The 14,156-nt window shown below is 50.1% G+C and overlaps 1 protein-coding gene across 1 annotated transcript; it reads left to right on the forward strand.

Annotated features, from left to right (window-relative positions):
• Window positions 1–2,680: 2,680 nt before the first annotated feature.
• Window positions 2,681–12,555, forward strand: aqp9 (aquaporin 9). The gene is made up of 6 exons (XM_062963284.1): window positions 2,681–2,812; window positions 5,940–6,066; window positions 9,177–9,314; window positions 10,183–10,301; window positions 10,388–10,605; window positions 12,126–12,555. The coding sequence occupies exons 1-6, from the start codon at window positions 2,711–2,713 to the stop codon at window positions 12,313–12,315; spliced, it is 894 nt and encodes a 297-aa protein (XP_062819354.1). The 5' UTR covers window positions 2,681–2,710; the 3' UTR covers window positions 12,316–12,555.
• The last annotated feature ends 1,601 nt before the right edge of the window (window positions 12,556–14,156 follow it).

Below are 14,156 nucleotides of genomic sequence, written 5' to 3' on the forward strand. Positions count from 1 at the left end.
CTGGAGAGCAAGCCAGCTGCAACCAGCTGCAATGAATCACTCTGACCAGGAGGTCATGAGTTCGAGGCCCACTTGGAGCCTGTGTTTGTCTTGTCTTTGTTCTATGTTAAAAGGCATTGAATGTTTGTCTATACAGTAGAGTCTCGCTTATCCAACGTAAACAGGCCGGCAGAACGTTGGATAAGCGAATATGTTGGATAATAAGGAGAGATTAAGGAAAAACCTATTAAACACCAAATTAGGTTAGGATTTTACAAATTAAGCACCAAAACATCATGTTATACAACAAATTTGACAAAGTAGTTCAATACACAGTAATGCTATGTAGTAATTACTGTATTTACGAATTTAGCACCAAAATATCACGATGTATTGAAAACATTGACTACAAAAATGCGTTGGATAATCCAGAACGTGAGGTTTCTATAATATCCCTGTCAGGGGAGAGTGCTGCTTCTGGAACATGGCCGTGCAGCCCAGAAAATGCACAACCCAATGTAACAATAATCGTAGTACAATATAGTAATACTAATCTATTAAATATGCTTGATACTTGATAATATAATATAACTAATATATAACTCCCTGGCAGGAGGCAAGAAAGAGCCTGGGTGCCTTGCCTGCGCCTGTGCTGCCACCTGCTGCCGTCTCCCCGCCATTGCACCTCTTGCATCCCAAGTTCCCATCCCTTTCCCATCCTGCCCCCCTTCCTGTCCCCCCCCCCCCCCCCCGGATTGAGTGCCTAAAAGGGGCCGACCTTTCCCATAATGAGCGGATGCCATTAACAGGGGTGCGTTGGGGGGGTTTGGGGGTGGGCCCCCCCCCCCCCTTCCTCCCATCCATCTCGGCTAAATGCCGCCCGGCCTTAAATTTTTTATTCCTGCCCTTCCAGCCGGAGAAATAACTCTCGCTTGTAATTAGCCAGACTTGCACATCCAATTAATACAGTCATTAAGGGATGAATGAATACGGCCCGGCGCAGCTGATCACCACCTGGAACCAACTTCTCTTTCTTCCCTTCCCTCCTTCCACCTTTCATGGTTTCTCCCTTCCTTCCTTGCATCCTTCTATCACTTCTTCCATCTTCTCTCCTTCCCTTCATCCATCCTTCCGTCTCTCCTCTTCCCTTCCTTCCGTCCTTGCCTCCTTCTTCTGCCATGACCTCCCTCTCCTCTTCTTCGCATCTTCCTTCCTTCCTTCAATCCATCCTTCTATCCCTCTACTTTCAATCCCTTCCCTGCATCCTTCTATTCTTCCTTCCATCCATCCATCCATTTTCTTTGTGTCAATCTTCCTTCCTTCTTTCCTTCCTTCCTTCCTTCCTTCCTTCCTTCCTTCCTTCCTTCCTTCCTTTTATCTTCTTTCCATCTTCCATCTTTTCTTCCTTCCTTCTTTCCTTCCATCCATGCTTCTTTCAATATTCCCTTCCCTCCATCCTTCTATCCTTCCCTCCCGCCATCCATTCTCCTTTCAGTCTTTCCTTCCCTGCATCCTTCTATTCTTCCATCCATCCATTTTCTTTGTCAATCTTCCTTCCTTCCATCATCCATCTTTTCTTCCTTCCTTCCTTCCTTCCATCCATCCATCCATCTTTTCTTCCTTCCTTCTTTCCTTCCATCCATTCTCCTTTCAGTCTTCCCTTCCCTGTATCCTTCTATTTTTCCTTCCTTCCATCCTTCTATCTTTCATCTTTTCTCCCTTCCTTCCATCCTTCCCTCAATTTATTCATTCTTCTTTCAGTCTTCCCTTTCCTTCATCCTACAGTCCTTCCCACCATCCATCCATCCTTCCTTCCTTCCTTCCTTCCTTCCTTCCTTCCTTCCTTCCTTCCTTCCTTCCTTCCTTCCCTCCCTCCATTCATTCATTCTCCTTTCAGTCTTCCCTTCCCTGCATCCTTCTATTTTTCCTTCCTTCCATCCTTCTATCTATCATCTTTTCCCCCTTCCTTCCTTCCTTCCTTCCTTCCTTCCTTCCTTCCTTCCTTCCTTCCTTCCTTCCTTCCTTCCTTCCCTCCCTCCATTCATTCATTCATTCTTCTTGCCGTCTTCCCTTCCCTCCTTCCTTCCCGGCCACACTCTCTCAGCCTCAGGCTCAGTTCTGGAGACTTGGGCCTGGAGCCGTGATTGGCAGGGCTGAGTCCCGCTCTCTCTCTCCCTTGCCGGCCCGGACAGGCCTTGGGGCCTGGCTGCCCACCTGGCATTCCTCCTCCTCCTCCTCCTCCGCCTCCTCCTGCTTCCACCTGCCCAGGTGAGACAGGCGTGCCCTCCCTCCGCTCCAAACCAAAAACCACTGCAGGCAGTCACGCAGGCCTCCTCCGCTTGGCTTGTGTAAGAGGCCTCCTCCTCCTCCTCCTCCTCCTTCTCTCGGTCTCTGATGCTCATTTTGGGGGAAAGGTGGGGGTGGGACCAGGGCCAGGTGTGCGGGCCCGGCCCAGGTGCCCACCTGCCCACTCCAGACGGGATAAAGGCGGGCAGTGCCAGCCCCACGGGCAGCAGCAGCAGCAGCAGCAGCAGGAGCAGCGCATGAGCGTGACTCTGGCCGTGGGCTTCCTGCACGAGCTCAGCCCCAGCTCTCCCTGTTTCGACACTTCCAGGGAGACAAAGTTCAGCAGAAGCAGATTTGGGCCTCGGACAAAAGAGGAGGAAAAGAGAGCAAAGGGAAGAAGGAAGGAAGGGAGGAAGGAAGGGAGGAAGGAAGGGAGGAAGGAAGGATGGGAGGGAAGAAGGAGAGGAGCTGGAAGAGGAGCCTCTCCCTCCAGAACAAGCTGGCCAAGGAGGCCCTGGCCGAGTTCCTGGCCACGCTCATCATGATCGTGAGTGCCCCCTCCCTCCCTCCCTTCCCCTTCATCTTTCATTCCCTCCTTCCCCCTCTTTTCCTTCCTCTCTTCCTTCTTCCTTCCTTCCTTCCTTCCCTTGCCTGCCCATCCCCTTCCTCTCTTCCTTCTCTCTTCCTTCTTTCCTCCCTCCCTTCTTCTTCCCATCTTCCTTCTTCATTCCTTCTTTTCTGTGCTCCCTCTCTACCTCTCTCCTTTCCTTTTCCTCCCTCTCTCCCTCCTTTTCTTTTCTATCTCCTTCCTTCCTTCCTTCCTTCCTTCCTTGCAGGATCAGCGCCTGGTGCTGTTAACATGTGGGGCAGCCTGCCGTCGTCCTGAGCCTGCAACCGGGTTCCAGCGTCTTCTATGGGCCTCAGTCATGTTTTCCATGCGCTTGTGCAACGGCGCATCCGCCTGCCTTTTCCTGCAAATCACGGCCAAGGACGGAAGTGTTTTGCAAGCGCGTTTCCCCCTTTGGCAGCGACCAAGGCCTCTCCTCTTTCGGGCTAAAGCAGGCCTGTGAGGAATGGTGGGAGTTGGAGTCCAAAGCAGGGAATGTCCTGGTTGGGGGTCAAGCGAGGACACCCCAGGGGCTCTCTATGGCTCTCTTCTGCATTGCATGAAGACCCTTCGGCAGGCATGGGCAAACATCAGCCGTGCGGGTGTTTTGGACTCAATGCTATGGCATGTTGGGATTTGTAGTTTGGTGAGGCGTCAGCATCCTTTGGCAGCGAAGGCTCAAGGCCTCTGCCTCCTTTCACAGAGAAGGCTTGGGACCTTATCAAACTATAGCTCCCGTAATCCCATAGCCTTGGGCCAAAGCAATTAAAGTGCAATCATTTTACATCAGAGAGAGATACACACACCCCATTGCTGGAAGCTTTTGTTGCTGCGCATTATATTCAGCAGCAAATACTTCCTTTGCTTTCAGGGTTTTGTCAATTGAGGTGCGCGTAAGATTCGATGTTGTGTGGGGCTCGGTGTGTGTCCCTCTTTGGGGCTCTTCCAAACCGAATGGAGGAGGATTGCTCCCCGTTATTTTTTCGAGGGCAAAGAGATCAAACAGGGGCCGGAAAGGACGACAACAAGCCAGGACGGAGCCAAAGGTTAGGAAAGCAGAGGGCGGGCGGGCGGCCTGTGGTCGGAGCCTTTGTTTATCCCGTTTGGGAAGGAGCCTCCCGTAAAGGCCAAGGAAAGAATAAAGTGAGGAATGTCAAGTTGCCAGGTGTTTTGTCACCACCATCATGCCATGTCATTGTGCTTTTGTGAGTGCAACAGCTTTGTTAGTAAAACGTCAATCGGGATCACAATTGGAAACAACTGAACGGCGAAGACCGGACCCAATGCACAACCCTACAACCTAGCCTTGATTTGCAAGCTTTGGACCCAGTGCCAGTGCCTTGCTTTGGACAATGAAAGGGGTGCACTGATTATTATTATTATTATTATTATTATTATTATTATTATTATTATTATTATTATTATACCTTGGGAGGGGGCACAATGAAGGTCTAGGGCTCCACCCCAAAAGAAGCAAGGCCTTCCGAGGGGCCTGAACCCAGAGCCCTGCGGATCTCCTTTCCCCGTTTGATGATTTGGCCAAAGCAAAGCAGGATGCCCCTCCGTCCAAGGCCACCCACCCAGAGAGGAGGAGGAGGAGGAGGCTCTTGTTTCAAGCTTTTGGGAAGATCCTATTGATCCTGGAAGGCCCGTTTGTGTATCTTGGAGGGATGAAGGCATAGCTTAAGAGGAAGAGGAGGAGGAGGAAGAAGAATCCTTGAGATGCTTTCCAGGAAACGAAAGAGAGAGGAAGATGCTCCAAAGAGGAGGAAGAAGAGCTCTTTAAGATGCTCCTCCGATAACCCAGGGACAATAACCATAGTGTTAGGCCTGGGCTGTGGCACAGGCTGGAGAGCAGCCAGTTGCAACCAGCTGCAATGAATCATTCTGACCAGGAGGTCATGAGTTCGAGGCCCGCTCGGAGTCTTGTCTTTGTTCTATGTTAAAGGCATTGAATGTTTGCCTTATATGTGTAATGTGATCCGCCCTGAGTCCCCTTCGGGGTGAAAAAGAAGGGTGGAATATAAATGCTGAAAATAAATAAATAGATAAATGTTAGGTAGTGTGATCTTCCAGGTGCATGTCAAGGCATTGTTGTTGCAAGTGATGTGCCAAAGAGAGAGCCACCAGAGCCGAAGCAGGGTATGTGGTTGCCGGCCAAAGGTATCATCAAGGTATCCCAATCCCAACCACATAACCCTAACCCTAACCCTGACCCCGGACCTGTTCTGCAGGTGCCACCCAACCTGGCAAACGGCAGAAGGAACGGCATTTCCATACCAAGAGATCCTCCCCATCTGGAAGGAATCGGATCCCTCTGGCGCTTTCCCGGACCCTTTTGCGAAATGCTCCTCGTCTCGCTTTTGTCCTGGAAGACGACGGCTCAAATGTTTTTTGGGAAGGAGGCATCGTTTTGTTTCTTGTGTTTCTTTCTTGCTGTACCCTGTTTGTTTTGTCTGTAATTGCTTGCGTTTGTTGCCATCGTTATATCAGTTTCTATAAATAAATACGTAATTAAATCAAAGACGAAACCGGGATCCAGAGTGGATATAGAGGAGAGACTTCTTCAAAAATCGTCTTATATTGTTCCTGGGTTACAAATACAAAAAAACCTGTATTCTCAATTTGCTGCTGACACCATCAGACAGATCCTTGGCCTCACTAAACTACAAAGCCCAGAATTCTGCAACCGATTATTAAGTGGACCCAGGGCCAACTTCAGCCCTCCAGGTGTTTTGGACTCCAACTCCCACAATTCCTAACAGCCTACCGGCTGTTAGGAATTGTGGGAGTTGGAGTCCAAAACACCTGGAGGGACAGCTGGAGTTGGCTCTCATGTGACGAGGCAGAGTATGATGCAAATCTAACGCGCACCCCAATTTTGGTGAGGCCATTTAGCCAAGAAAGGTGAGCATTAGATTCGAGCAAATCGGGAAATGGGGCTCGTTGTTGTTCTTGCAGGCCTTGATGTTGTTTCAGACCTTGGAGGGTAGTATTTTGGGGCGCCTTGATGCGCACCAACGGACCAATGTCTTCTTCTTCTTCTTCTCTCTCCCTGGACCTGCAGGCGCTGGGCTGTGGCTGCGTGGCCCAGTCCGTCCTCAGCGGAGGGGCCCTGGGTGGGCCGCACGTGGCCTCTTTCGGTTTCGCTCTGGCCGTCACCATCGCCGTCTACTGCGCGGGAGGCGTCTCCGGTAAGATCTTGCTCGTGTCAGCGTGGCCGAGAGAGAACCTCCCGCCTTTCCTCAAGTCTCATATGCCACTGAATCTAATGCGCACCTGTCGTTTGATAAGGATTTGAGCCTCCTCTAAGGATGCCTCACCAAACTACAAATCCCAGCATCCCATAGCATTGAGAGAGAGGTGGGCTCCCGAAGCAGCTTCCCCTTTGGCTTTGAGCACTGACCGTATGACACAAATGTAATGCGCATCTGTATTTCGGGAAGGTTGTTTAGCCCCAAAAGGTGAGCATTAGATTCGAGTCAATAGGGCCAGACTCCTGGGATCTGTAGTTTAGGGGAGTCATGCGCAAACTTTGGCCCTCCAGGTGTTTTGGATTTCAATGACATCCTTCCATATATGGACGATTGGCTCATAGCAACAGACATGGGCAAACTTCGGCCCTCCAGGTGTTTTGGACTTCAACAACATCTTTCCATATATGGACGATTGGCTCATAGCAACAGGCATGGGCAAACTTCGGCCCTCCAGGTGTTTTGGACTTCAACAACATCTTTCCATATATGGACGATTGGCTCATAGCAACAGGCATGGGCAAACTTCGGCCCTCCAGGTGTTTTGGACTTCAACAACATCTTTCCATATATGGACGATTGGCTCATAGCAACAGGCATGGGCAAACTTCGGCCCTCCAGGTGTTTTGGACTTCAACAACATCTTTCCATATATGGACGATTGGCTCATAGCAACAGACATGGGCAAACTTCGGCCCTCCAGGTGTTTTGGACTTCAACAACATCTTTCCATATATGGACGATTGGCTCATAGCAACAGGCATGGGCAAACTTCGGCCCTCCAGGTGTTTTGGACTTCAACTCCCACAATTCCTAACAGCCTACCGGCTGTTTTGAAGTCCAAAACACCTGGAGGGAGAGTTGAAATTTTCACATATCCATGTATATCTGTGAAGTGCGAATCCGCGGATAATGAAGTGCTCACTTTGGGTCTTGATCAGGAGAGCAAAGTAGGGCGACGACCATCATGTGTCTACACATGGGAACTGACACGCATGTGAGGGACGCTTGGAGCAAGACACAGACGGGCTCTGTCCAAGCGCGAGATGAATGAGGCCTCAGTCTGCCTTCCCGCCATTCCAGAGCCCGGCGCATACTTTCCCCGCGTCCCAGATTTGCAATTGCTGAAAGAGATGAAAATTGTGCTGCTTTGAGTCAAAGGGAGGTCTGGAGACAGGCGGGTTCGGGGAGCCCTTCCCATGAGCCCCATGAGCCCCGGGTTCAGCCCTAATTGGGGCCCTTCGCCACATCAGACGGGCGATGATAACACCTGACCCCGTGCGCAAACACAACACAAAGGGAGGGCCGTCCGGCCGTCCAAAGGCTGCGCTGATGCAACCGGGAGGCAGCAAAGGCATTTCCAGACTGGGCATGCGAATCCCATGCGCAAAAGGAAAAGCAATGCTCGCCTTCCCCATTGTTGTCCCTTCCTGATAATTGCACTATCTGCCACTCCTTGTGGCTCAAGGCGGATAATAACACTATGTGAAAACCAGGTTACAAGTTGTAACATATTATTATATTATATTATATTTATATTCTATTATATTATTATGTAATTATGTAATAATATATAATTACAATAAGATAATACAATTATAATATAATAATATAGTAATATAATATAATGTGCTATAGCAGGATGTCCCTCCCTCCCACAGAAACAAAGTGTTGACAGTTTTATTTATTCGTTGATTTATTTATTTACAGTATTTATGTTCCGCCCTTCCTTCTCAACCAGAAGGGGACTCAGGGCGGATCACAATGTGCATGTACACGGCAAACATTCAATGCCGTTTTTAGGCATGCAACACATACAGACAGATAAAGGTCATTCAACTTCGTCTTCTGGAGGTTATGCTTGATTCTGGCCACCGGAGGAGCTGTTGCTTCATCTACTTTGTAGTATTGTAGTATTTCCTCCTTGCTCCTTGATCGCCGGCATTTTTACGGTATCGCAAATTAAATTAACCTCCCCACTTTAAGCGGTCCCTGATTCCTTTACTCACAGCTGCAGCTGTTTTCAAACTGCTTAGGTGTACAGGAAGCTAGGCTTGTTTAAGGAGCTCCACTGGGTGCCGTTCATTTTCCGGTCCCAATTCAAGGTGCAGACCATCATTTATAAAGCCCTAAACGGTTTGGGACCCGCCTACCTTCGTGACCGCATCTCCTACTATAAACCTGCCCGAGCCCTTCGTTCATCTGGGGAGGCCCTCCTGTCTCCACTGCCTTTATCACAGGCCCGCCTTGTGGGAACAAGGGAGAGGGCCTTTTCTGCTGTGGCCCCCCGTTTGTGGAACTCACTGCCCATTGAGATCAGGCTAGCCCCCACTCTTTTAGCCTTTAGGAAAGTTTTAAAAACATGGCTCTTCCGGTGTGCTTTCGGAGAGTAATTGTATATACCTCCTGTGTTTCTCTCCCCAACATGTATTCTGTAGACCCTGTTCCCCATGGTTTTATTCTTATCTCTTCTTACCCCGAGTTTTTAACCTTGTGTCCATGCAGCCCGCCCTTGTTATGTTATGCTACGTTCTGCTTTTTTGTTCTGTATTGTGTAGTGTTATTGTTGCATTGTTTAATTGCATTCTGATATGTTGTTTTTATATTTTGTCTATTGTATTGTCTTGGGCATGGCCCCATGTGAGCCGCCCCGAGTCCCCGTTGGGGAGATGGTGGCGGGGTATAAATAAAGTTTTATTATTATTATTATTATTATTATTATTATTAAACAGTCGGGTGCTCAATCCGACTAGGGCTTTGAACTTGCCACTTTCTGGTCAGCAGCGATCTATTGCTGCTGGTGATTAATAAACTTTTCCTATGTTTTTATGATAGAACCAATGAGGAAATGGCATTTAGAACCCAGGAGCGGGTTGCATCTAGTATAACTCTTGTCCGACTTTGGACGCTAAGCAGGGCCAGCCTGGGCGAGGCTTTGCATGGGAGTCCACGTTGGGATATTTCAGAGGGGGAAATGGAGGGATTTCCTGTACTTGGCATCAGTGCCGTCCCTTGACGCATTGTTTTCCTTCCTGGGCCTTTCCCCGCAGGCGGGCACATCAACCCAGCCGTCTCCTTTGCCATGTGCCTGACCGGAAGGATGACCTGGGACCGGTTCCCCATTTACGTGGCGGCCCAGTTCCTGGGGGCCTTTGCCGGGGCCGCCGTGGTCTTCGGCATCAACTACGGTGAGCGGAGACACGACGAGTGGAGTGCCGTGCCTTGAGTTGGCCGATCCCCGCTTGTCCCTTTGGAGGGGCTCCTGCCCCTTGAGCTGCAGCCTTCCCGTTCCGGCTTCCCTTCCCTGGCTTCCTGCCTGGCCTCCAGCCCATTCCTCCCTGGAGCTTTAACGCTGTATTTCCCCTCTGCAGCCATTAATTCTGTTTAACGATCCCCGTTCATAATAAATACTATATGTATATGTTTGCAAAGGGGAAATGAGTCATTAGGGGGTGCGGAGGGGAAATTTCGGGGCTGGTTCAGGAATGCAGCCCACGCCGGAGAGGCTTCGTCCTTTATGGGGAATGTGGCACCACGTCAAGCACCAACTGCCTTGGCTCTCCGTGTCTTTTATGACCTTCTTTTTGCAACCCAGTTTTGGCAAAATGTTTTCCGCTGCTGTGCATTCGCTCGGTTGCTGTCTTGCAAGGGACGGAAGCACAGAAGCGGATCTCACCGTCTCAATTCGTATCATATTCGGAATATCTTTGGGACGGAGCTTGGGCAAGCCCTCTCTTTGGACTACCTCTCAAGAGTCCAATTTGGGGGGGGGGGATTCTGGGAAATGTAGTTCCAATTGAGGATTCGAAGAGATATAGTCCTAAATGGGGGATTCTGGGAGATGTAGTCCAACTGGGGAATACTGGGAGATGTAGTTCCAATTGGGGTATTATGGGAGATATAGTCCTAAATGGGGGGTTCTGGGAGATGTAGCCCAAAGGGGGTGATTCTGGGAGATAGTCCTAATCGGGGTACTATGGGAGATATAGTCCTAAATGGGGGGTTCTGGGAGATGTAGTCCATATGGGTGATTCTCTTGTCTCCCTGCCTGCGCAGAGGCCCTGATGTCCTTCACCGGAGGGTCCTTCAACGTCACCGGCCCCAAGGCCACGGCCCACATCTTTGCCACCTACCCGCAGGAGTACCTGTCCTTGGCCGGAGGGTTTGCCGACCAGGTAAGCTAGGGAGGGGGAGGGCTGGACACACTGGGGTCCCTGGGGTCCCTCCTTCCTTCCTTCCGTCCTTCCCTCCTTCCCTGCAGGTGACGTCCACCTGCTTCCTGCTGCTGGGGGTCTTTGCCATCTTTGACCGGGAGAACCTGGGCGTCCCGCGGGGCCTGGAGCCGCTGGCCGTGGGGCTGCTGGTGGTCCTGCTCAGCTCCTCCCTGTCCATCAACTGCGGCTGCGCCATGAACCCCGCCCGCGACCTGGCCCCCCGCCTCCTCACCTACCTGGCCGGGTGGGGCCCACAGGTCTTCACGTGAGTGGCTGCGTGTGCAGTGTATGTGTGGGGGGTGCCGCCGTGACCCACACTCCCATGTCTCCCTGGGACCTTCAGGAATACACACCTGCATCGTGCATGCCACAAACACTGGACCTGCCCTTGTGCAAGCCTATTGTGAAACCCCAATATTTATACATTTATTTATTTACAGTATTTATATTCCGCCCTTCTCAGGGCGGATCACATTGCACACATATAAGGCAAACATTCAATGCCATAACATAGAACAGAGACAGAGACAGACACAGGCACCGGGCTGGCCTCGAACTCATGACCTCTTAATAATAATAATAATAATAATAATAATAATAATAATAATAATAATAAACTTTATTTTTATATCCCGCCCCATCTCCCCAAAGGGACTTGGGGCGGCTCACAACAGGGACAAGCCCGAAACAACAGCACAACGTATCTTGGTCAGGGTGATTTGTTGCAGCTGGCTGCTCACCAGCCTGCACCACAGCCCGGCCAATATGAAGCTGTGCACAACACGCAATGATTTGGAAGCTGCTCCGAGCCCTAGGGGAGTGGCGGCATATAAGTTTGAAGAATAAATAAATAAATAAATAAATAAATAAAAGATGCACCTGCCCTTGTGCAAGCCCATCGTTGAATGGTGTGTCTACCCTAATCAGTGTACCTATTTAGCCACTTAATCAGTGACCAGTGGTACCAGCCCAGTGGTGAACCTGCCCTTGTGCAAACCCATTGTGAAACGGTGTAGTTATCCTAGTGCAAGCCCCATATTCTCTTGAGCAAGCCCAGTGTTGAAAGTGCACCAGCCCTCATGTAAGCCCAATGTATAATGGTGCAATCATGCAAGGCCAATGGGAAATTGTGGACATGCTCTCGTGCAAGCCCAGTGCAGCCAGGCTTGGTCCCAATGGCAGGTCAAGAGTGACCTCTAGTGGAGAGACGCGAGTCGTGTTGGCTGGTCCAGAAGTGGCACCAAAGGCACTCCCTCCGGATGTTTTGGACTGCAACTCCCACCATTCCTCACAGCCTCAGGCCCTTTCCTGAAGCAAATGTTGTGCTTCTCTCTTTCTGCTTTTTAGCATGGAAAATGCATTGGTCAAAAACATGTTTTCCAAGTGCCCAGAAACCCTAATGTGAAAATCCTGGACTGGTGATAATCTTCATGGTTCAGGACTCATTTACAAGATTCACATATGGTTGTTCCTGCGCAGAAAATACAGTTTCCATGCAAATCAACCACATGCGAATTTTGTGCAGTATAAATCCACAATGGCAGCATTTTCTGTGCAGGAAACAGCATTTGTGTACAAAAAGTAATATTTCTACCCATTAATGTTGCCTTTCACAACAAAGGATCTTTGGATTCGGGCAAAAGGAAGAGGCCTGAGGCTGTGAGGAATGGTGGGAGTTGCAGTCCAAAATATCTGGAGGGACGTCCCAAGTTGGCACAGGATAATGAATCCGCTCTGGGTTGTAGTCCGAACTGTTGACCATGTTTGTGTCTCTGTGTCCGGCAGGGCCGGCAACCACTGGTGGTGGGTGCCGCTGGTGGCCCCGATGGTGGGCGCTGCCCTGGGCGCCGGGCTCTACCTGCTCTTCATCGAGCTCCACCACGCGCCCCCTCCGGACCCCCCCGCCCTCGGCGACCACATCGAGCTCAAGAAGGTGGACGGGAAACGGGGCCACGAACGGGACGGAGCGCTCTAGCCTCTCCACTGGGACACCCATCGTCCCCGCCCCGGGACCGGCCCCAGGCGGGACTTGGTTCTGGCCCGGAGGGATCCGTGACCCTCCGGAGGAAAGCAAGGAAGGACTTTGAGAACTTGGCAAAATCCGGATCCAGCGATGAGCCTTTGCAGGAAAAGCGCAGGACGCGGGGCCAAAAGGTCATCGGGGATCCCGAGTGTCGCATTGATTGAAGACGGCAATAAAACACGTTTCCACCCAGCCTTGGTTCCCTTTCCTCCATGCCTTCCTGGCCTCTTCCTCCTTCCCTTCCTTGTTCCTTCCTTGTTCCTTCCTCTTCCTTTTCTGCTCCTTCCCCTTTTTATTTATTTATTATTGATATTCCGCCCTTCTTTCTCACCCTGAAAGGCGGAACACAATGCACATAGACATGGCAAACATTCAATGCCATTATTAGACATACAACATAGGTAGACAGACACAGAGGCAATTTAACATTTTCCAGCTTCTGGCTTCATGAAGGTACAGTATGCTCGATTCTGGCCACAGGGGGAGCTGCTTCTTCATCCTCCACTTGTGACACCGAGTCCTTGATGGAGTACTTCCGCATTCCTTTCCACACGCTGCCGGAAGGTTTTATGGTGTTATAAATTAGTTAAATTAGCCTCCCCACATAAAGCGGTACCTAAATTTCCTATTCAATAAATGCAACTGTCTTTTGAGCTAGGCTATCACAGCAGCCCAACAACAACAATGTATTGTCGAAGGCTTTCATGGCTGGGCGCAACCCCTGAGGATGCCTGCCATAGGTGTGTCGTAGATGTGGGCGAAATGTCAGAAGAGAATGCTTCTGGAACATAGCCACACAGCCCGGAAAATGCACAGCAACCCAATAATAATGAGAGAGATGGGAGGGAACCCCAGAGGCCATCCAGTCCAGCCTCCTTTTGCTAGGAAGGGAGACACCCATCTGGGCCTGTTTGCCGGGCCAAAGGTACAAAGGCACTGCCTGCCCGTGTTTGTTTGCCTGCCTTGTTTGCTTGGCCGGGCGGGTGGGCAGGAAGGGGGGCCGCATTGGGAAATGCCCCACAGCAGCATCCTCAGCCCAGGCACCTTTGCCCCCCGCTCTCCCCTCTCGGGGAAGGTCCAAGGTCCGGCCAGAACGGCCTCCAGAAGAGCACGCCGGTCCGGGCAGCATCCGTACAAAGCAACACTCTCTTCCTCTCCTCCTGGGAGTTTCGAACTAGATTATTATTTTTATTTGGCTATTATCAGTCTTTGTTTGCAGCCTCCTGAGAGTTACTAACTACATCATCATCATGATTATTATTAGATACACAACAAGAGGAGCGTAGAGCAGACAAGACCCTTCTGCTGGGTGTTGTGTTGGATCCCATGTCGGACCCTTCCCAAGTTTCTAGCAGTGTGCAATGTATCGTTGGATAATGCATGCAGATCCAAGTAGGGGGCCCTTTGCAGATGACCGGTGGTCATTTGGTCAGCGTCAATGGTGACAAGATCTTGAGGCACTGCACCCAGTGTGCCCATCACCACTGGGACTACCTTGACTGGCTTGTGCTAGAGTCTTTGCAGCTCAGTCTTTAAATCCTCATATATTATTATTATTATTATTACTATTATTGACACAACAACATAGTATGACAGGGCAAACAAGAAAGATATGCTGGATTTCGTATCACAAAATCACAAGTCTAACAATTCCCAAGTGTTTAGGACTGTGTGTTGTTGTTGTTGTTGCTGCTGCTGTTGTTATTATTATTATTATTATGACACAGCAAACAAGATAGATATGCTGGATTTCGTATCACAAAATCACAAGTTGAACACTTCCCAAGAGTCTA

This window comes from Anolis carolinensis, unplaced genomic scaffold (genome assembly GCF_035594765.1).
Source record: "Anolis carolinensis isolate JA03-04 unplaced genomic scaffold, rAnoCar3.1.pri scaffold_11, whole genome shotgun sequence".
Classification (NCBI taxonomy): domain Eukaryota; kingdom Metazoa; phylum Chordata; class Lepidosauria; order Squamata; family Dactyloidae; genus Anolis; species Anolis carolinensis.

Coding starts and splice junctions, on each gene's coding strand:
- aqp9 (XM_062963284.1), top strand. CDS start 2,711: ATGGGAGGGAAGAAGGAGAGGAGCTGGAAGAGGAGCCTCTCCCTCCAG. Junction 2,813..5,939: donor TGGCCACGCTCATCATGATC/GTGAGTGCCCCC, acceptor CTGGACCTGCAG/GCGCTGGGCTGTGGCTGCGT. Junction 9,315..10,182: donor GGTCTTCGGCATCAACTACG/GTGAGCGGAGAC, acceptor CTGCCTGCGCAG/AGGCCCTGATGTCCTTCACC.